This window comes from Pimephales promelas, chromosome 17 (genome assembly GCF_988280905.1).
Source record: "Pimephales promelas chromosome 17, fPimPro1.hap1.1, whole genome shotgun sequence".
Taxonomy (NCBI): Eukaryota; Metazoa; Chordata; class Actinopteri; order Cypriniformes; family Leuciscidae; genus Pimephales; species Pimephales promelas.
The window spans coordinates 17,540,093-17,563,372 of NC_142785.1; the positions used below are offsets into that span (position 1 = coordinate 17,540,093).

At 41.2% G+C, this 23,280-nt stretch overlaps 1 protein-coding gene across 1 annotated transcript; it reads left to right on the forward strand.

The window, feature by feature from the left end:
• The first annotated feature begins 1,434 nt into the window (after positions 1 to 1,434).
• nrbf2b (nuclear receptor binding factor 2b) lies at positions 1,435 to 5,734 on the forward strand. Its single transcript, XM_039653328.2, has 4 exons — positions 1,435 to 1,616; positions 2,419 to 2,503; positions 4,849 to 4,889; positions 4,982 to 5,734. The coding sequence occupies exons 1-4, from the start codon at positions 1,587 to 1,589 to the stop codon at positions 5,591 to 5,593; spliced, it is 768 nt and encodes a 255-aa protein (XP_039509262.1). The 5' UTR covers positions 1,435 to 1,586; the 3' UTR covers positions 5,594 to 5,734.
• The last annotated feature ends 17,546 nt before the right edge of the window (positions 5,735 to 23,280 follow it).

The window sequence follows — 23,280 nt, forward strand, 5'->3', positions numbered from 1 at the left end:
TGGTTTAATTAAATTTGTAGGGCCATAAAAAAAAAACATCCTCTCCAGACATCACTTTTGGCCACTGCATTTGGATAAATGTAACTTCTGCTTGCTGTCTAGGATGGAGGGGTCGACCCTTGAATCACCCCTGTACTTAGATGAATTACTAATAAAGTAGACATAAAGGCGAAGATGGGCTGGAAGCAGGAAGAATTGTGACCGGAGCCAGCATGCAATATATTGTGCTGCATTATTTACTAAATATACCATTGTATATATTATATATAAATTTATAGTGAATTTGTATTAGGTTATGTTTATTTATGAAAATTTGTTCAATTATACTAATATTTATACAAAAATGTTATTATGTTGCTTTGTTTTTATTTTGTTGATTTAAAGTACCCATCGTGTAGGGTAGGCTACAAAAATCAGAAAGCAATATTTTGCGTTTATATATCATATATATTTAGGGATTTCAGAGTGCTTGTACAGATCAAAAAAGGAAACATGGTAGCTTGCATGTAAAAAAAAAAAAAAAAAAAAAAGGAAAAAAAAATTGTAGGACCGAAGCGTCCTCTAGTGGTGAAGTAAAATCACAGAACTCCAGAACATCATATAAAGGTGCGCGTTTATTATTGTGAAATGATTTCGCTTTTTTAACAGCTTTTCAGAATTGCTAATACGTTAAACCCCATTCTCTGTAGGTAGCAAATTCTCCAAAGGCCTAAATCCATTTGCCGAATGAATCACTCTTTCTGCAAAACCTTAAACAAGTTCAGACAGAGACACCATTTGCAAATCTCATGCTCTGGATGCTGTGTTATTCATTTTTTTTTTTTCATGTAGTGTCTAATGAACGCTCTACACCCTGATGTGACCTAAAGTAGGCCTATTGATTTTGAGATCAGGTGAGATAGGTTTTAGGCAATCGTTTGATTTGGAAGAGTCGGTGGTTTTGTGAATGTAGTTTTAAGATTTGGTTTTGTGTTAATGTTGTGAGAAAATGGGTAAAGGTTTCTAGAAATGTGTTTTAGCTATTTTATGGAAGGAGAAATTATGAAAGAAATTGCGTTTTTTTATTATTATAATTTTTTTTATTAATGCTTAACACAATACACAAGTCTAACAGAATACAAACATACGAAAAATAAATAAATAACAAAAAAATAACAATAAAAGAAAGAACAATAATATAAATTAAACATTCTGATACATTATAAGAATTAGGCTAACGTTACATGACACAGAAAAGGGGAAAGGAATTACAAACAGATAAAGTTAATGTTTTTAAGGCTTTCTTATTTTCAGACAACTTAATTGAAAATATATATTTTTAAAGTTCTTTCACAAATATAAGAAAGAGAGGTTTGGCATTTAGATATTTAGATTTATGAATACGGAAAAGAAACGGCGTTCTCACGACACGCAGGTCGTAATGTGACGCGGCGGTGACGTCGCGGAGGGGGAAGTTTTAGTTGTTTTTGCTCGTCTACTGTAGCATTGGACCAGAAACCGGCAAAACCAGAGTCTCTGGTCCCGGTTTATTCACAATAATGTGCCAATGAATCCCTCGTGTAGTTGAGGCTGTAGTCGATGAAGGAATGGAGGTGCTGGACAGTCCTCTCAATCTCGTAAGTGTTTGTTTACAAGCCACATTAGCATGCTAGCTGCGGTTAGCTTAGCCGCATTTAATCACTGAACAAATTAAAATACAGCTGCGAAGAGGTTTACCGGTCCGGAAACACATCCTGCTCTTTACCCGGGGTTTTAATTCCGATAACCGTGACTTCCAGGCTTCATATAAAACGTGTTTAGGTTTTTAATGTAAGTTAGTGTGTTAGAGTTAGCCTCTAAGTGTGTGTTTGTTTACTGCTGACAGCTGATCACATTTAAACAAACAAACACACAAAGTAGCCTAACGTTACTTTATTAACATATGATTCTAAATGTGTGTGGTTTATTATTTCCTAGAGTCTTTTGACATTTATGCCAGTACGTTATTGAGATGAAGATCTCTTGTGGAAATGCTTCTATTTTGTTTAAGTTTTTCATTGTAAATTATATTATCAGCATGACAAAGATAAAAGCAAATCATTGGATCTGTATGTGTGTGTTTTGTTGTTGACATTTTTCTCCCTCTGCTAGCTATATTGTGATAAAATAACTTAATAAATGTTATTTAATTAAGAAAACAAAAATATTAAATAAATACAATATACAAATATATGATGTAAAAGTTGGTCTAGACATATATTAATTTACATGGCTCCATCAGCCCATCATCGTCAGCTTTATTTTATTACTAATTTGCTTTAACAAGTATGTAGTAGAGGAAGAACCCTCCATCATAGACTGATTATCTGTGTGTTTTCAGTCTGAAGTGTTAACAAACACATGATGAAATAATGTAATATGTTACATCATCTCTTTCAGGCCCATCAACAGTGCAGGAAAGCCGACCGCTTGGTGGCTGCTGGGAAATTTGAAGATGCCATCTCCTGCCACAGAAAAGCTGCAGGTGGGTTTCTCTTTTAAGTGATTCTCATGGGAACGTCTATAAAAAGACATCTGCGTGGCACCTTAGTGAAACAATTGGATGATATAATTTGAAAAACGAATGGTAATTAGCTGTAATAAGTACATTTTTTACAAGGAATTTAGTTGGGCAAGCTATAATTTTGGCTACATAAATGTAGATAACAAATATGTTTTTTAAATGATTGCATACTATAATAATGGCCTATTTAAAAATGTACATGATTTACTTTCATACAGCTCCCATTCACTATAGTGGAGCGGAATATTATTCTTGTAAACAGTTTCCAGGATTTCAGTAATACAAGTCTCCATATTTGTAGTTTATTTTCATACTAGTGGTGAAAAAGGATTTGCAGAAGGATTTTTGGATTGATCCCTTCTTGTAAATGCGAACGGTAATTGAAGTAGTATACAACCTCAGTGTTTGTCAAAAAGTTGTTTTTCTTGTGGTCGCCGAAAAACACAGACTTTCTAGATTTGGATGGAAATGAAATCCCAGACTAGCCAGGGCTTGACATTAAAAATACTTATTTCTGCAGAGGTCACTCCTACTAGCCACTTTGGTGGAATTAATTTAATATATAATATGTATACATTTTTAAACTTTAGACTTTTAAAAAAAAAAGTCACCACATCCAATGTAGTGTTGTGAAAAATATAGATTTTTCTATACATATTGATACTGAAATATCTGAAACACTTTCAGTGCTCATCTTCCACAGAACAGATACACAATACCAGCTGCTCTTTCTCGCTCTCTCATCTCTCCGACAGCGAGTTACACACGTCACTCGCTTGTTTCATTTGCTCCAGATCAATAGTGTTGTTGTTACAGGGCTTGAATTTAAGTGTGTAATTGTGCATATTTTTACTCATTCATTGACAAATTTGTTCTTTTTCACTTCTTATTGCACCATGTTTCCTTATTTGACAAACAGTCAAATACACACAAAATAATGTCAAAATGCCGGTCTTGGCGAGTATTCGCGTAAACAGTAAGTTATGTTTTAAGTGAATGTGGCAAAATTCAGTTGAGAAAGAAAATTAATGTAAAAGTAGTATAATGGATCCATGAGTCAGGTCTTAAAGTGACAGCAGCCTGATATACCTGCTGCCAAATGATGAGATAATATTAAAAATGTCTAAATGGCAGGTTTTCCCCATGGTATCGACGCCAAAATTGTGGCCAATGCTGAGTGGCTAGTTAATTTGGAAAACGAGATGGTCCTCAACTGCAGAACATGAAATCCATGGGGAGGAGTCGGATGCAGATCCAACTCCTCCCACCTTACATATGCCTAAACCTACCCAGCTTCACCCCCTGATCCCTAAACCCACCCCTAAACCTACCCAGCACCACCCCCTGATCCCTAAACCTATCACTAAACCTACCCAGCTCCACCCCCTGATCCCTAAACCCACCCCTAAACCTACCCAGCTCCAACCCCTGATTCCTAAACCTACCCAACTCCACCCCCTGATCCCTAAACCCACCCTTAAACCTACCCAACTCCACCCCTCAGATCTAGATCCGACTCCACCCCCTGGATCTCGTGTACTGCAATGAGGTGCTACTGTGGAAAAGCACTAGCCACAGAAATGTGACGATACCAGCATTTCCCTCTATTATTTTGAGCGCTGTTGAACAGATTCTTAAACACCTCTAATTGGCCATTGTGATGCCACGCTCTATATATATGTCTCGGATTGGCTACAATTATCGACAATGATAGTTTTGACGCTTTTCACCAAGCGCTTACACAGATACACATGTAAGCATTTAAAAGCAGGCGTATATCAGCGGATCCCTAATTTATCCACTGATATATGGTGCTTTCAATACTCCCGTTTGTATCTGTGTAAACGCTTGATAACAGATGATAAAAAAAACGTTAAAGACAACAGGTTTTTGAAGCATTGATCAGTGTAGCCAATCACTGACATATATGTTGAGTACGTCAACAAAATGGCCAATCAGAGATGTTTAAGAATGTTCTCAAAAAGTGAGGGAAATGCCAGTATCTTTTTTTTACATTTTTTTAAGTACTGACTTGGTACCGAAGTTGCTATTTTTGACAACTCTAGTGGCTGGTGAGGAAAAAAGTCAATGTCAAGCCCTGAGACTAGCCCATGTAAATGTTGAAATGACCGTACATCCCCATGAGAAATGATTATCATCAAAAAATGAATAATGCTTCAGTCTCCTTGAGGTTTGTCTGACACATGCTCAAATTCTTAAAATCTGTGACTAGCACTGGGCTCGATCTGTGATTGAGAAACCATCCCTGGAAGCGTGTGCTTAAATAAGCTGTCATTTCTCCACAGAACTTCTGAAGGAGGCCATGAAGCTCACGGAGTGTGAACAGGTACGCCTAGATGCTCATCATTATTATTATTTTGCTGTGTGGATCGTGGATAGATCAGTTCTTGAGATGTTCAGATGTTTTTCCCTCGGCAGGCACGCTTGTCTCTGGAGCTTCAGAGGGACAGTCACATCAAACAGCAGAGACTGATCGAGGAGCGATGGAAGCGAGCTAAGCGAGAGGACAAGCCCAGAACGCTCCAGCCCGTCTCCTCCTCGGACCAGACGCCACGCCGTTACCTACAGCCAGAAGGAACGGCCCAACCCTCCGAACGCGAGTACGACACCTGGCTGTACCTCCTGAAGAACAAAGGCACCGTCCCAGAGCCCTGCACCGGCAGCAAAGCCCAGAAAGACGACAAAACCCGTCTGGAAGAGCAGCAGACCACCATCAATGACCTACGCAAGCTGGTGGACCGCCTGGTGTCTGATAACGAGCGGCTGAAAGAGGAGAACGAGCGGATACGGGCGGAGAACGTGCGGCTGAAGAAGGAACACTACGCCGATGCAGACTTCGTGGAGAAGTCTGAGCTGTGGGTGCTTCCGCAGACGGCCGAGGAGCGCAAGGCCAAGGACATTCCCATCCCACAGCTCCCTCCACTGGAAATGCCCACTCAGGAGATCCCTCTGGAAGACCTGCCTGGGCTGGAGCTTCCTGAGGACATCCAGCAGGAGCTGCAGGAGCTACTGGACGGAGAGAAGCTGTGAACACTCACACACCAAAGGGAGACTTCCATCGCCATCGAGTGCCAGAGGAAGCGCATTAGAACGATCTGAGAAGGCACTCGGCGGCGTAAGCAATGGTTCACTCGGCCGTCAGCAGGTTTGGTTCACGACTTTTCTCAGTGGCGCCCGTAGCGATTGGATGTATACGATAAGAAAGAAACTCTATTTGAAGTACGTGTGCCTTTTTGAACATTTCTAACACATTTTTTTGTTGTTGTCGTTATGAAGTTCTCGTGAAAAGGGACGTTGGAGACGAACAGATTCTGTCGGACACTATGCTATCAGACTTTTTATCAGCAAAATCCCACTTGAAATTGAAAAAATTTCCTACATAGACACTGTGAATTACATTCATAATGTGTGTTTTGTGTGTGTGTGTGAGGGTTTCGTGCAGTACCGTTGACGTTGCGTCGACGTTGGTGTTCATGCAGTTTCAGTCGTCTATGAACGCAGATTTAGGGCATAAAGGAAGCCAAGAGGCATCAATACAATTAGTTCTGCATTCTGCTTCCACACACAGATAAGCAGCTTTGCAGCAGCAGCTCTCGTTTCGCCTTATTGCAGAAGTCCTGTGGACTAGAACCAAGCCCAGTCATGATGTCATCTCTGCCAGATCGCTAATAACCGTGGATTATTTCTATAGAAGGGACTTTGGGACTGAACATGAGTGTGAAACTATTGCATTCAGAACTATAAGCAATAATCATGTCATGTGCTCCAGTATCACTTCTTCGTTTCTCATCTCTACTGTTTCCTGCTCTTCAGCATAGGAATGGACTTGTCCCGAAAGCTTCACTCTCTGTCCACATCAGGAACTCTGGATGAACTGACGTTGTTATTAGTTCTTTTGAAGCTTTGTTTTGTATTGTACTCATCAATCAAGGATCGTCTGGATCACGATGCTAATATTTTCAGGTTACTGATTGCACAATCATACATTGTCTAACAAAAAAAGCAGGTTCACTCCTCACACTTATCAAAAGCGTACCAACATGTGCCAGACGCGCCTGGGAAGAGATGAATTTATGGCTCATATTTTTGGTCATGAAGAGGGAACCAAATCCAGATTTTTCTTTTATTATTATTATTTTTTAATTACTGGTTTACCACAGTAATCAGGGTGCATCAGATTTTGTTATTTTACCTTTTGTTTTATGATGTAAAAAAATCAATGAAAATCATACAATGAAAGTGTTTTGATGCATGAATGGCTGTTCTACAGTAGCTGTACGTACATGATTAAGATATTGAAAACAAGAATTTATGTATAATTCTTTTGTGAGTTTACTTGTTCTGACAAGCATTAAAGATTTTAACATGTGGAAGCATTAATCCGAGTTGTTTGTCCACCTGCTGTTATACTCTTATACTAAATATAGTCAAGTAACAAAGGTTAATTAGATAAGCGACATTCAAAGCTATAGTAAAACAGCAAAGTGGTACACATTTGTGACTGCACATTTGATGAATTCAGTGCTAATGCACTCATTTCTATGCTATTTCTTCAGGATATTAAAATAAATTCTTCATTTTCAATTAATAGTTCAAATATTCCAAGCTGTCTCTATTAAATATGAGGACATCGTTTCTAAATTTCGTCCACAGCTCAATAGCGTCCTCTTGTGCCCAATCTGTGAATAACGGCATTTTTTTTTACAATGCGGACACAATTTATTTATGTTTATTTTATTTAACCTTTATTTAACCAGGTAAGCACGTAGAGAACACTTTCTCAGTTGAAACGGCGACCTGGCCAAGAAAAAACGAGGGTGCATGACATTTTTGAGAAACTCAAAATTGCGACAGTGTTACTCCTGTTGTTGTTGTTTTTTTTTTGGTGCGAAAAAATAAGTTTCTCCAATCTTCTTGAAACTCTGGATTCTGATAGAGGGCCATGAGACTTAAATCTGAGTGCAAAAATGGAGGCTCTAGACCCTTCCAGGGTCTACTTAATTTTTCGCCCGAAAAAAAACCCGAAAGGGGTACCATTGTCGTTTTTTCTTTTGGGTCGAATTTTTAAGTTTCGATATCTCAGCTCTGGAAGGATCTAGAGCCTCCATTTTTACACTCAGGTTTAAGTCTCATGGCCCTCTATCAGAATCCAGAGTTTTGAGAAGATTGGAGAAACTTAATTTTTCACCCGAAAAAAAAAAACCGAAAGGGGTACCACTGTCGTTTTTTTTTTTTTGGGTCGAATTTTTGAGTTTCGATATCTCAGCTCTGGAAGGGTCTAGAGCCTCGATTTTTGCACTCAGGTTTAAATCTCATGGCCCTCTATCAAAATCCAGAGTTTTGGGAAGATTGGAGAAACTTAATTTTTCGCCCAAAAAAAAAAAAACGTAAGGGGTACCACTGTCGTTTTTTTTTTCGGGCCCAATTTTTGAGTTTTGATATCTCAGCTCTGGAAGGGGCTAGAGCCTCCATTTTTGCACTCAGGTCTAAGTCTCATGGCCCTCTATAAGAAATCGAGAGTTTTGGGAAGATTGGAGAAACTTAATTTTTCGCCAAAAAAAAAAAAAACGTAAGGGGTACCACTGTCGTTTTTTTTTTTTCGGGCCCAATGTTTGAGTTTCGATATCTCAGCTCTGGAAGGGGCTAGAGCCTCCATTTTGCACTCAGGTCTAAGTCTCATGGCCCTCTATCAGAATCCAGAGTTTTGGGAAGATTGGAGAAACTTAATTTTTCGCCCAAAAAAAAAAAACGTAAGGGGTACCACTATCGTTTTTTTTTTCGGGCCCAATGTTTGAGTTTCGATATCTCAGCTCTGGAAGGGGCTAGAGCCTCCATTTTTGCACTCAGGTCTAAGTCTCATGGCCCTCTATCAGAATCCAGAGTTTTGGGAAGATTGGAAAAACTTATTTTTTCGTCCAAAAAAAAAAACCGTAAGGGGTACCACTGTCGTTTTTTTTTCGGGCCCAATTTTTGAGTTTCGATATCTCAGCTCTGGAAGGGGCTAGAGCCTCCATTTTTGCACTCAGGTCTAAGTCTCATGGCCCTCTATCAGAATCCAGAGTTTTGGGAAGATTGGAAAAACTTATTTTTTCGTCCAAAAAAAAAAACCGTAAGGGGTACCACTGTCGTTTTTTTTCGGGCCCAATTTTTGAGTTTCGATATCTCAGCTCTGGAAGGGGCTAGAGCCTCCATTTTGCACTCAGGTCTAAGTCTCATGGCCCTCTATCAGAATCCAGAGTTTTGGGAAGATTGGAGAAACTTAATTTTTCGCCCCAAAAAAAAAAACGTAAGGGGTACCACTGTCGTTTTTTTTTTCGGGCCCAATGTTTGAGTTTCGATATCTCAGCTCTGGAAGGGGCTAGAGCCTCCATTTTTGCACTCAGGTCTAAGTCTCATGGCCCTCTATCAGAATCCAGAGTTTTGGGAAGATTGGAAAAACTTATTTTTTCGTCCAAAAAAAAAAAACGTAAGGGGTACCACTGTCGTTTTTTTTTCGGGCCCAATTTTTGAGTTTCGATATCTCAGCTCTGGAAGGGGCTAGAGCCTCAATTTTTGCACTCAGGTCTAAGTCTCATGGCCCTCTATCAGAATCCAGAGTTTTGGGAAGATTGGAGAAACTTAATTTTTCGCCCAAAAAAAAAACCGTAAGGGGTACCACTGTCGTTTTTTTTTTCGGGCCCAATTTTTGAGTTTCGATATCTCAGCTCTGGAAGGGGCTAGAGCCTCCATTTTTGCACTCAGGTCTAAGTCTCATGGCCCTCTGTAAGAAATCGAGAGTTTTGGGAAGATTGGAGAAACTTAATTTTTCGCCAAAAAAAAAAAAAACGTAAGGGGTACCACTGTCGTTTTTTTTTTTCGGGCCCAATGTTTGAGTTTCGATATCTCAGCTCTGGAAGGGGCTAGAGCCTCCATTTTTGCACTCAGGTCTAAGTCTCATGGCCCTCTATCAGAATCCAGAATTTTGGGAAGATTGGAGAAACTTAATTTTTCGCCCAAAAAAAAAAAAAACGTAAGGGGTACCACTGTCGTTTTTTTTTCGGGCCCAATTTTTGAGTTTCGATATCTCAGCTCTGGAAGGGGCTAGAGCCTCAATTTTTGCACTCAGGTCTAAGTCTCATGGCCCTCTATCAGAATCCAGAGTTTTGGGAAGATTGGAGAAACTTAATTTTTCGCCCAAAAAAAAAAAAGGTAAGGGGTACCACTGTCGTTTTTTTTTTCGGGCCCAATGTTTGAGTTTCGATATCTCAGCTCTAGAAGGGGCTAGAGCCTCCATTTTTGCACTCAGGTCTAAGTCTCATGGCCCTCTATCAGAATCCAGAGTTTTGGGAAGATTGGAGAAACTTAATTTTTCGCCCCAAAAAAAAAAACGTAAGGGGTACCACTGTCGTTTTTTTTTTCGGGCCCAATTTTTGAGTTTCGATATCTCAGCTCTGAAAGGGGCTAGAGCCTCCATTTTTGCACTCAGGTCTAAGTCTCATGGCCCTCTATTAGAATCCAGAGTTTTGGGAAGATTGGAGAAACTTAATTTTTCGCCCAAAAAAAAAAAAAAAACGTAAGGGGTACCACTGTCGTTTTTTTTTCGGGCCCAATTTTTGAGTTTCGATATCTCAGCTCTGGAAGGGGCTAGAGCCTCCGTTTTTTCACTCAGGTCTAAGTCTCATGGCCCTCTATCAGAATCCAGAGTTTTGGGAAGATTGGAGAAACTTAATTTTTCGCCCCCCCAAAAAAAAAACGTAAGGGGTACCACTGTCGTTTTTTTTTCGGGCCCAATTTTTGAGTTTCGATATCTCAGCTCTGGAAGGGCCTAGAGCCTCCATTTTTGCACTCAGGTCTAAGTCTCATGGCCCTCTATCAGAATCCAGAGTTTTGGGAAGATTGGAGAAACTTAATTTTTCGCCCAAAAAAAAAAACGTAAGGGGTACCACTGTCGTTTTTTTTTTTCGGGCCCAATTTTTGAGTTTCGATATCTCAGCTCTGGAAGGGGCTAGAGCCTCCGTTTTTTCACTCAGGTCTAAGTCTCATGGCCCTCTATCAGAATCCAGAGTTTTGGGAAGATTGGAGAGACTTAATTTTTCGCCCCCCCCCCCAAAAAAAACGTAAGGGGTACCACTGGGGTACCCAAAAATTGGAGAAAATTAAGTTTCTCCAATTTTCCCAAAACTCTGGATTCTGATAGAGGGCCATGAGACTTATACCTGAGTGCAAAAATGGAGGCTCTTTGGGAAGATTGGAGAAACTTATTTTTTCGTCCAAAAAAAAAAACCGTAAGGGGTACCACTGTCGTTTTTTTTTCGGGCCCAATTTTTGAGTTTCGAAATCTCAGCTCTGGAAGGGGCTAGAGCCTCAATTTTTGCACTCAGGTCTAAGTCTCATGGCCCTCTATCAGAATCCAGAGTTTTGGGAAGATTGGAGAAACTTAATTTTTCGCCCAAAAAAAAAAAAGGTAAGGGGTACCACTGTCGTTTTTTTTTTCGGGCCCAATTTTTGAGTTTTGATATCTCAGCTCTGGAAGGGGCTAGAGCCTCCATTTTTGCACTCAGGTCTAAGTCTCATGGCCCTCTATCAGAATCCAGAGCTTTGGGAAAATTGGAGAAACTTAATTTTTCGCCCAAAAGAAAAAAACTTAAGGGGTACCACTGTCGTTTTTTTTTTCGGGCCAAATTTTTGAGTTTCGATATCTCAGCTCTGGAAGGGGCTAGGGCCTCCATTTTTGCACTCAGGTCTAAGTCTCATGGCCCTCTATCAGAATCCAGAGTTTTGGGAAGATTGGAGAAACTTATTTTTTCGCCCCAAAAAAAAAAACGTAAGGGGTACCACTGTGGTTTTTTTTTTCGGGCCCAATTTTTGAGTTTCGATATCTCAGCTCTGGAAGGGGCTAGAGCCTCCGTTTTTTCACTCAGGTCTAAGTCTCATGGCCCTCTATCAGAATCCAGAGTTTTGGGAAGATTGGAGGAACTTAATTTTTCGCCCCCCCAAAAAAAAAACGTAAGGGGTACCACTGTCGTTTTTTTTTCGGGCCCAATTTTTGAGTTTCAATATCTCAGCTCTGGAAGGGGCTAGAGCCTCCATTTTTGCACTCAGGTCTAAGTCTCATGGCCCTCTATCAGAATCCAGAGTTTTGGGAAGATTGGAGAAACTTAATTTTTCGCCCAAAAAAAAAAAACATGAGGGGTACCACTGTCGTTTTTTTTTTCGGGCCCAATTTTTGAGTTTCGATATCTCAGCTCTGGAAGGGGCTAGAGCCTCCATTTTTGCACTCAGGTCTAAGTCTCATGGCCCTCTATCAGAATCCAGAGTTTTGGGAAGATTGGAGAAACTTAATTTTTCGCCCAAAAAAAAAAAACGAAAGGGGTACCACTGTTGTTGTTTTTTTCGGGCCCAATTTTTGAGTTTCGATATCTCAGCTCTGGAAGGGGCTAGAGCCTCCATTTTTGCACTCAGGTCTAAGTCTCATGGCCCTCTATCAGAATCCAGAGTTTTGGGAAAATTGGAGAAACTTAATTTTTCGCCCCAAAAAAAAAAACGTAAGGGGTACCACTGTCGTTTTTTTTTCGAGCCCAATTTTTGAGTTTCGATATCTCAGCTCTGGAAGGGGCTAGAGCCTCCATTTTTGCACTCAGGTATAAGTCTCATTGCCCTCTATCAGAATCCAGAGTTTTGGGAAGATTGGAGAAACTTAATTTTTCGCCCAAAAAAAAAAAACGTAAGGGGTACCACTGTCGTTTTTTTTTTCGGGCCCAATTTTTGAGTTTCGATATCTCAGCTCTGGAAGGGGCTAGAGCCTCCATTTTTGCACTCAGGTCTAAGTCTCATGGCCCTCTATCAGAATCCAGAGTTTTGGGAAGATTGGAGAAACTTAATTTTTCGCCCAAAAAAAAAAAACGTAAGGGGTACCACTGTCGTTTTTTTTTCGGGCCCAATTTTTGAGTTTCGATATCTCAGCTCTGGAAGGGGCTAGAGCCTCAATTTTTGCACTCAGGTCTAAGTCTCATGGCCCTCTATCAGAATCCAGAGTTTTGGGAAGATTGGAGAAACTTAATTTTTCGCCCCAAAAAAAAAAAACGTAAGGGGTACCACTGTCGTTTTTTTTTCGGGCCCAATTTTTGAGTTTCGATATCTCAGCTCTGGAAGGGGCTAGAGCCTCCATTTTTGCACTCAGGTCTAAGTCTCATGGCCCTCTATCAGAATCCAGAGTTTTGGGAAGATTGGAGAAACTTAATTTTTCGCCCAAAAAAAAAAAACGTAAGGGGTACCACTGTCGGTTTTTTTTTCGGGCCCAATTTTTGAGTTTCGATATCTCAGCTCTGGAAGGGGCTAGAGCCTCCATTTTTGCACTCAGGTCTAAGTCTCATTGCCCTCTATCAGAATCCAGAGTTTTGGGAAGATTGGAGAAACTTAATTTTTCGCCCCCCAAAAAAAACGTAAGGGGTACCACTGTCGTTTTTTTTCGGGCCCAATTTTTGAGTTTCGATATCTCAGCTCTGGAAGGGGCTAGAGCCTCCATTTTTGCACTCAGGTCTAGGTCTCATGGCCCTCTATCAGAATCCAGAGTTTTGAGAAGATTGGAGAAACTTAATTTTTCGCCCAAAAAAAAAAAACGTAAGGGGTACCACTGTCGTTTTTTTTTTTCGGGCCCAATTTTTGAGTTTTGATATCTCAGCTCTGGAAGGGGCTAGAGCCTCCATTTTTGCACTCAGGTCTAAGTCTCATGGCCCTCTATCAGAATCCAGAGTTTTGGGAAGATTGGAGAAACTTAATTTTTCGCCCAAAAAAAAAAAAAAACGTAAGGGGTACCACTGTCGTTTTTTTTTTCGGGCCCAATTTTTGAGTTTCGATATCTCAGCTCTGGAAGGGGCTAGAGCCTCCATTTTTGCACTCAGGTCTAAGTCTCATGGCCCTCTATCAGAATCCAGAGTTTTGGGAAGATTGGAGAAACTTAATTTTTCGCCCAAAAAAAAAAAACGTAAGGGGTACCACTGTCGGTTTTTTTTTTTCGGGCCCAATTTTTGAGTTTCGATATCTCAACTCTAGAAGGGGCTAGAGCCTCCATTTTTGCACTCAGGTCCAAGTCTCATGGCCCTCTATCAGAATCCAGAGTTTTGGGAAGATTGGAGAAACTTAATTTTTCGCCCAAAAAAAAAAACGAAAGGGGTACCACTGTCGTTTTTTTTTCGGGCCCAATTTTTGAGTTTCGATATCTCAGCTCTGGAAGGGGTTAGAGCCTCCATTTTTGCACTCAGGTCTAAGTCTCATGGCCCTCTATCAGAATCCAGAGTTTTGGGAAGATTGGAGAAACGTAATTTTTCGCCCCAAAAAAAAACCGTAAGGGGTACCACTGTCGTTTTTTTTTCGGGCCCAATTTTTGAGTTTCGATATCTCAGCTCTGGAAGGGGCTAGAGCCTCCATTTTTGCACTAGGGTCTAAGTCTCATGGCCCTCTATCAGAATCCAGAGTTTTGGGAAGATTGGAGAAACTTAAATTTTCGCCCCAAAAAAAAAAACGTAAGGGGTACCACTGTCGTTTTTTTTTTCGGGCCCAATTTTTGAGTTTCGATATCTCAGCTCTGGAAGGGGCTAGAGCCTCCATTTTTGCACTCAGGTCTTAGTCTCATGGCCCTCTATCAGAATCCAGAGTTTTGGGAAGATTGGAGAAACTTAATTTTTCGCCCAAAAAAAAAAACGTAAGGGGTACCACTGTCGTTTTTTTTTTTTCGGGCCCAATTTTTGAGTTTCGATATCTCAGCTCTGGAAGGGGCTAGAGCCTCCATTTTTGCACTCAGGTCTAAGTCTCATGGCCCTCTATCAGAATCCAGAGTTTTGGGAAGATTGGAGAAACTTAATTTTTCGCCCAAAAAAAAAAAACGTAAGGGGTACCACTTTGGTTTTTTTTTTCGGGCCCAATTTTTGAGTTTCGATATCTCAGCTCTGGAAGGGGCTAGAGCCTCCATTTTTGCACTCAGGTCTAAGTCTCATGGCCCTCTATCAGAATCCAGAGTTTTGGGAAGATTGGAGAAACTTAATTTTTCGCCCAAAAAAAAAAACGTAAGGGGTACCACTGTCGTTTTTTTTTTTCGGGCCCAATTTTTGAGTTTCGATATCTCAGCTCTGGAAGGGGCTAGAGCCTCCATTTTTGCACTCAGGTCTAAGTCTCATGGCCCTCTATCAGAATCCAGAGTTTTGGGAAGATTGGAGAAACTTAATTTTTCGCCCAAAAAAAAAAAACGTAAGGGGTACCACTGTCGTTTTTTTTTTTTCGGGCCCAATTTTTGAGTTTCGATATCTCAGCTCTAGAAGGGGCTAGAGCCTCCATTTTTGCACTCAGGTCCAAGTCTCATGGCCCTCTATCAGAATCCAGAGTTTTGGGAAGATTGGAGAAACTTAATTTTTCGCCCAAAAAAAAAAAACGAAAGGGGTACCACTGTCGTTTTTTTTTCGGGCCCAATTTTTGAGTTTCGATATCTCAGCTCTGGAAGGGGCTAGAGCCTCCATTTTTGCACTCAGGTCTAAGTCTCATGGCCCTCTATCAGAATCCAGAGTTTTGGGAAGATTGGAGAAACGTAATTTTTCGCCCCAAAAAAAAAAACGTAAGGGGTACCACTGTCGTTTTTTTTTCGGGCCCAATTTTTGAGTTTCGATATCTCAGCTCTGGAAGGGGCTAGAGCCTCCATTTTTGCACTCAGATCTAAGTCTCATGGCCCTTTATCAGAATCCAGAGTTTTGGGAAGATTGGAGAAACTTAATTTTTCACCCCAAAAAAAAAAACGTAAGGGGTACCACTGTCGTTTTTTTTTCGGGCCCAATTTTTGAGTTTCGATATCTCAGCTCTGGAAGGGGCTAGAGCCTCCATTTTTGCACTCAGGTCTAAGTCTCATGGCCCTCTATCAGAATCCAGAGTTTTGGGAAGATTGGAGAAACTTAAATTTTCGCCCCAAAAAAAAAACGTAAGGGGTACCACTGTCGTTTTTTTTTCGGGCCCAATTTTTGAGTTTCGATATCTCAGCTCTGGAAGGGGCTAGAGCCTCCATTTTTGCACTCAGGTCTAAGTCTCATGGCCCTCTATCAGAATCCAGAGTTTTGGGAAGATTGGAGAAACTTAATTTTTCGCCCAAAAAAAAAAACGTAAGGGGTACCACTGTCGTTTTTTTTTTTCGGGCCCAATTTTTGAGTTTCGATATCTCAGCTCTGGAAGGGGCTAGAGCCTCCATTTTTGCACTCAGGTCTAAGTCTCATGGCCCTCTATCAGAATCCAGAGTTTTGGGAAGATTGGAGAAACTTAATTTTTCGCCCCAAAAAAAAAACGTAAGGCGTACCACTGTCGGTTTTTTTTCGGGCCCAATTTTTGAGTTTCGATATCTCAGCTCTGGAAGGGGCTAGAGCCTCCATTTTTGCACTCAGGTCTAAGTCTCATGGCCCTCTATCAGAATCCAGAGTTTTGGGAAGATTGGAGAAACTTAATTTTTCACCCCAAAAAAAAAACGTAAGGGGTACCACTGTTGTTGTTTTTTTCGGGCCCAATTTTTGAGTTTCGATATCTCAGCTCTGGAAGGGGCTAGAGCCTCAATTTTTGCACTCAGGTCTAAGTCTCATGGCCCTCTATCAGAATCCAGAGTTTTGGGAAGATTGGAGAAACTTAATTTTTCGCCCAAAAAAAAAAAACGTAAGGGGTACCACTGTCGTTTTTTTTTCGGGCCCAATTTTTGAGTTTCGATATCTCAGCTCTGGAAGGGGCTAGAGCCTCCATTTTTGCACTCAGGTCTAAGTCTCATGGCCCTCTATCAGAATCCAGAGTTTTGGGAAGATTGGAGAAACTTAATTTTTCGCCCCAAAAAAAAAACGTAAGGGGTACCACTGTCGTTTTTTTTCGGGCCCAATTTTTGAGTTTCGATATCTCAGCTCTGGAAGGGGCTAGAGCCTCCATTTTTGCACTCAGGTCTAAGTCTCATGGCCCTCTATCAGAATCCAGAGTTTTGGGAAGATTGGAGAAACTTAATTTTTCGCCCAAAAAAAAAAAAACGTAAGGGGTACCACTGTCGTTTTTTTTTCGGGCCCAATTTTTGAGTTTCGATATCTCAGCTCTGGAAGGGGCTAGAGCCTCCATTTTTGCACTCAGGTCTAAGTCTCGTGGCCCTCTATCAGAATCCAGAGTTTTGGGAAGATTGGAGAAACTTAATTTTTCGCCCAAAAAAAAAAACGTAAGGGGTACCACTGTCGGTTTTTTTTTTTCGGGCCCAATTTTTGAGTTTCGATATCTCAGCTCTAGAAGGGGCTAGAGCCTCCATTTTTGCACTCAGGTCCAAGTCTCATGGCCCTCTATCAGAATCCAGAGTTTTGGGAAGATTGGAGAAACTTAATTTTTCGCCCAAAAAAAAAAAACGAAAGGGGTACCACTGTCGTTTTTTTTTCGGGCCCAATTTTTGAGTTTCGATATCTCAGCTCTGGAAGGGGCTAGAGCCTCCATTTTTGCACTCAGGTCTAAGTCTCATGGCCCTCTATCAGAATCCAGAGTTTTGGGAAGATTGGAGAAACGTAATTTTTCGCCCCAAAAAAAAAACGTAAGGGGTACCACTGTCGTTTTTTTTTTCGGGCCCAATTTTTGAGTTTCGATATCTCAGCTCTGAAAGGGGCTAGAGCCTCCATTTTTGCACTCAGATCTAAGTCTCATGGCCCTTTATCAGAATCCAGAGTTTTGGGAAGATTGGAGAAACTTAATTTTTCGCCCCAAAAAAAAAAACGTAAGGGGTACCACTGTCGTTTTTTTTTCGGGCCCAATTTTTGAGTTTCGATATCTCAGCTCTGGAAGGGGCTAGAGCCTCCATTTTTGCACTCAGGTCTAAGTCTCATGTCCCTCTATCAGAATCCAGAGTTTTGGGAAGATTGGAGAAACTTAAATTTTCGCCCCAAAAAAAAAACGTAAGGGGTACCACTGTCGTTTTTTTTTCGGGCCCAATTTTTGAGTTTCGATATCTCAGCTCTGGAAGGGGCTAGAGCCTCCATTTTTGCACTCAGGTCTAAGTCTCATGGCCCTCTATCAGAATCCAGAGTTTTGGGAAGATTGGAGAAACTTAATTTTTCGCCCAAAAAAAAAAAAACGTAAGGGGTACCACTGTCGTTTTTTTTTTTCGGGCCCAATTTTTGAGTTTCGATATCTCAGCTCTGGAAGGGGCTAGAGCCTCCATTTTTGCACTCAGGTCTAAGTCTCATGGCCCTCTATCAGAATCCAGAGTTTTGGGAAGATTGGAGAAACTTAATTTTTCGCCCAAAAAAAAAAAACGTAAGGGGTACCACTGTCGTTTTTTTTTTTCGGGCCCAATTTTTGAGTTTCGATATCTCAGCTCTAGAAGGGGCTAGAGCCTCCATTTTTGCACTCAGGTCCAAGTCTCATGGCCCTCTATCAGAATCCAGAGTTTTGGGAAGATTGGAGAAACTTAATTTTTCGCCCAAAAAAAAAAACGAAAGGGGTACCACTGTCGTTTTTTTTTCGGGCCCAATTTTTGAGTTTCGATATCTCAGCTCTGGAAGGGGCTAGAGCCTCCATTTTTGCACTCAGATCTAAGTCTCATGGCCCTTTATCAGAATCCAGAGTTTTGGGAAGATTGGAGAAACTTAATTTTTCGCCCCAAAAAAAAAAACGTAAGGGGTACCACTGTCGTTTTTTTTTTTCGGGCCCAATTTTTGAGTTTCGATATCTCAGCTCTGGAAGGGGCTAGAGCCTCCATTTTTGCACTCAGGTCTAAGTCTCATGGCCCTCTATCAGAATCCAGAGTTTTGGGAAGATTGGAGAAACGTAATTTTTCGCCCCAAAAAAAAAAACGTAAGGGGTACCACTGTCGTTTTTTTTTCGGGCCCAATTTTTGAGTTTCGATATCTCAGCTCTGGAAGGGGCTAGAGCCTCCATTTTTGCACTCAGATCTAAGTCTCATGGCCCTTTATCAGAATCCAGAGTTTTGGGAAGATTGGAGAAACTTAATTTTTCGCCCAAAAAAAAAAAACGTAAGGGGTACCACTGTCGTTTTTTTTTTCGGGCCCAATTTTTGAGTTTCGATATCTCAGCTCTGGAAGGGGCTAGAGCCTCCATTTTTGCACTCAGGTCTAAGTCTCATGTCCCTCTATCAGAATCCAGAGTTTTGGGAAGATTGGAGAAACTTAAATTTTCGCCCCAAAAAAAAAACGTAAGGGGTACCACTGTCGTTTTTTTTTCGGGCCCAATTTTTGAGTTTCGATATCTCAGCTCTGGAAGGGGCTAGAGCCTCCATTTTTGCACTCAGGTCTAAGTCTCATGGCCCTCTATCAGAATCCAGAGTTTTGGGAAGATTGGAGAAACTTAATTTTTCGCCCCAAAAAAAAAAACGTAAGGGGTACCACTGTCGTTTTTTTTTTCGGGCCCAATTTTTGAGTTTCGATATCTCAGCTCTGGAAGGGGCTAGAGCCTCCATTTTTGCACTCAGGTCTAAGTCTCATGGCCCTCTATCAGAATCCAGAGTTTTGGGAAGATTGGAGAAACTTAATTTTTCGCCCAAAAAAAAAAACGTAAGGGGTACCACTGTCGTTTTTTTTTTTCGGGCCCAATTTTTGAGTTTCGATATCTCAGCTCTAGAAGGGGCTAGAGCCTCCATTTTTGCACTCAGGTCCAAGTCTCATGGCCCTCTATCAGAATCCAGAGTTTTGGGAAGATTGGAGAAACGTAATTTTTCGCCCAAAAAAAAAAAAACGAAAGGGGTACCACTGTCGTTTTTTTTTCGGTCCCAATTTTTGAGTTTCGATATCTCAGCTCTGGAAGGGGCTAGAGCCTCCATTTTTGCACTCAGGTCTAAGTCTCATGGCCCTCTATCAGAATCCAGAGTTTTGGGAAGATTGGAGAAACGTAATTTTTCGCCCCAAAAAAAAAAACGTAAGGGGTACCACTGTCGTTTTTTTTTCGGGCCCAATTTTTGAGTTTCGATATCTCAGCTCTGGAAGGGGCTAGAGCCTCCATTTTTGCACTCAGATCTAAGTCTCATGGCCCTTTATCAGAATCCAGAGTTTTGGGAAGATTGGAGAAACTTAATTTTTCGCCCCAAAAAAAAAAACGTAAGGGGTACCACTGTCGTTTTTTTTTTCGGGCCCAATTTTTGAGTTTCGATATCTCAGCTCTGGAAGGGGCTAGAGCCTCCATTTTTGCACTCAGGTCTAAGTCTCATGGCCCTCTATCAGAATCCAGAGTTTTGGGAAGATTGGAGAAACTTAAATTTTCGCCCCAAAAAAAAAACGTAAGGGGTACCACTGTCGTTTTTTTTTCGGGCCCAATTTTTGATTTTCGATATCTCAGCTCTGGAAGGGGCTAGAGCCTCCATTTTTGCACTCAGGTCTAAGTCTCATGGCCCTCTATCAGAATCCAGAGTTTTGGGAAGATTGGAAAAAACTTAATTTTTCGCCCCAAAAAAAAAAACGTAAGGGGTACCACTGTCGTTTTTTTTTTCGGGCCCAATGTTTGAGTTTCGATATCTCAGCTCTGGAAGGGGCTAGAGCCTCAATTTTTGCACTCAGGTCTAAGTCTCATGGCCCTCTATCAGAATCCAGAGTTTTGGGAAGATTGGAGAAACTTAATTTTTCGCCCAAAAAAAAAAAACGTAAGGGTACGTACCACTGTCGTTTTTTTTTCGGGCCCAATTTTTGAGTTTCGATATCTCAGCTCTGGAAGGGGCTAGAGCCTCCATTTTTGCACTCAGGTCTAAGTCTCATGGCCCTCTATCAGAATCCAGAGTTTTGGGAAGATTGGAGAAACTTAATTTTTCGCCCAAAAAAAAAAAACGTAAGGGGTACAACTGTCGGTTTTTTTTTCGGGCCCAATTTTTGAGTTTCGATATCTCAGCTCTGGAAGGGGCTAGAGCCTCCATTTTTGCACTCAGGTCTAAGTCTCATGTCCCTCTATCAGAATCCAGAGTTTTGGGAAGATTGGAGAAACTTAAATTTTCGCCCCAAAAAAAAAACGTAAGGGGTACCACTGTCGTTTTTTTTTTCGGGCCCAATTTTTGAGTTTCGATATCTCAGCTCTGGAAGGGGCTAGAGCCTCCATTTTTGCACTCAGGTCTAAGTCTCTTGGCCCTCTATCAGAATCCAGAGTTTTGGGAAGATTGGAGAAACTTAATTTTTCGCCCAAAAAAAAAAAACGTAAGGGGTACCACTGTCGTTTTTTTTTTTCGGGCCCAATTTTTGAGTTTCGATATCTCAGCTCTAGAAGGGGCTAGAGCCTCCATTTTTGCACTCAGGTCCAAGTCTCATGGCCCTCTATCAGAATCCAGAGTTTTGGGAAGATTGGAGAAACTTAATTTTTCGCCCAAAAAAAAAAAACGAAAGGGGTACCACTGTCGTTTTTTTTTCGGGCCCAATTTTTGAGTTTCGATATCTCAGCTCTGGAAGGGGCTAGAGCCTCCATTTTTGCACTCAGGTCTAAGTCTCATGGCCCTCTATCAGAATCCAGAGTTTTGGGAAGATTGGAGAAACGTAATTTTTCGCCCCAAAAAAAAAAAACGTAAGGGGTACCACTGTCGTTTTTTTTTCGGGCCCAATTTTTGAGTTTCGATATCTCAGCTCTGGAAGGGGCTAGAGCCTCCATTTTTGCACTCAGATCTAAGTCTCATGGCCCTTTATCAGAATCCAGAGTTTTGGGAAGATTGGAGAAACTTAATTTTTCGCCCCAAAAAAAAAAACGTAAGGGGTACCACTGTCGTTTTTTTTCGGGCCCAATTTTTGAGTTTCGATATCTCAGCTCTGGAAGGGGCTAGAGCCTCCATTTTTGCACTCAGGTCTAAGTCTCATGGCCCTCTATCAGAATCCAGAGTTTTGGGAAGATTGGAGAAACTTAAATTTTCGCCCCCAAAAAAAAAACGTAAGGGGTACCACTGTCGTTTTTTTTCGGGCCCAATTTTTGAGTTTCGATATCTCAGCTCTGGAAGGGGCTAGAGCCTCCATTTTTGCACTCAGGTCTTAGTCTCATGGCCCTCTATCAGAATCCAGAGTTTTGTGAAGATTGGAGAAACTTAATTTTTCGCCCAAAAAAAAAAAACGTAAGGGGTACCACTGTCGTTTTTTTTTTTTCGGGCCCAATTTTTGAGTTTCGATATCTCAGCTCTGGAAGGGGCTAGAGCCTCCATTTTTGCACTCAGGTCTAAGTCTCATGGCCCTCTATCAGAATCCAGAGTTTTGGGAAGATTGGAGAAACTTAATTTTTCGCCCAAAAAAAAAAACGTAAGGGGTACCACTGTCGGTTTTTTTTTTCGGGCCCAATTTTTGAGTTTCGATATCTCAGCTCTGGAAGGGGCTAGAGCCTCCATTTTTGCACTCAGGTCTAAGTCTCATGGCCCTCTATCAGAATCCAGAGTTTTGGGAAGATTGGAGAAACTTAATTTTTCGCCCAAAAAAAAAAAACGAAAGGGGTACCACTGTCGTTTTTTTTTCGGGCCCAATTTTTGAGTTTCGATATCTCAGCTCTGGAAGGGGCTAGAGCCTCCATTTTTGCACTCAGGTCTAAGTCTCATGGCCCTCTATCAGAATCCAGAGTTTTGGGAAGATTGGAGAAACGTAATTTTTCGCCCCCCAAAAAAAAACGTAAGGGGTACCACTGTCGTTTTTTTTTCGGGCCCAATTTTTGAGTTTCGATATCTCAGCTCTGGAAGGGGCTAGAGCCTCCATTTTTGCACTCAGATCTAAGTCTCATGGCCCTTTATCAGAATCCAGAGTTTTGGGAAGATTGGAGAAACTTAATTTTTCGCCCCAAAAAAAAAACGTAAGGGGTACCACTGTCGTTTTTTTTTCGGGCCCAATTTTTGAGTTTCGATATCTCAGCTCTGGAAGGGGCTAGAGCCTCCATTTTTGCACTCAGGTCTAAGTCTCATGGCCCTCTATCAGAATCCAGAGTTTTGGGAAGATTGGAGAAACTTAAATTTTCGCCCCCAAAAAAAAACGTAAGGGGTACCACTGTCGTTTTTTTTTCGGGCCCAATTTTTGAGTTTCGATATCTCAGCTCTGGAAGGGGCTAGAGCCTCCATTTTTGCACTCAGGTCTAAGTCTCATGGCCCTCTATCAGAATCCAGAGTTTTGGGAAGATTGGAGAAACTTAATTTTTCGCCCAAAAAAAAAAAACGTAAGGGGTACCACTGTCGTTTTTTTTTTTCGGGCCCAATTTTTGAGTTTCGATATCTCAGCTCTGGAAGGGGCTAGAGCCTCCATTTTTGCACTCAGGTCTAAGTCTCATGGCCCTCTATCAGAATCCAGAGTTTTGGGAAGATTGGAGAAACTTAATTTTCGCCCCAAAAAAAAAACGTAAGGCGTACCACTGTCGGTTTTTTTTCGGGCCCAATTTTTGAGTTTCGATATCTCAGCTCTGGAAGGGGCTAGAGCCTCCATTTTTGCACTCAGGTCTAAGTCTCATGGCCCTCTATCAGAATCCAGAGTTTTGGGAAGATTGGAGAAACTTAATTTTTCGCCCAAAAAAAAAACGTAAGGGGTACCACTGTTGTTGTTTTTTTCGGGCCCAATTTTTGAGTTTCGATATCTCAGCTCTGGAAGGGGCTAGAGCCTCAATTTTTGCACTCAGGTCTAAGTCTCATGGCCCTCTATCAGAATCCAGAGTTTTGGGAAGATTGGAGAAACTTAATTTTTCGCCCAAAAAAAAAAAAAACGTAAGGGGTACCACTGTCGTTTTTTTTTCGGGCCCAATTTTTGAGTTTCGATATCTCAGCT

What these genes read in the sequence shown, in the direction of transcription:
- nrbf2b (XM_039653328.2), top strand. Translation starts at nt 1,587, where the DNA reads ATGGAGGTGCTGGACAGTCCTCTCAATCTC. An exon ending in TGGACAGTCCTCTCAATCTC is followed by an intron (nt 1,617 to 2,418) that starts GTAAGTGTTTGT and finishes CATCTCTTTCAG; the next exon opens with GCCCATCAACAGTGCAGGAA. An exon ending in AGCTCACGGAGTGTGAACAG is followed by an intron (nt 4,890 to 4,981) that starts GTACGCCTAGAT and finishes TTCCCTCGGCAG; the next exon opens with GCACGCTTGTCTCTGGAGCT.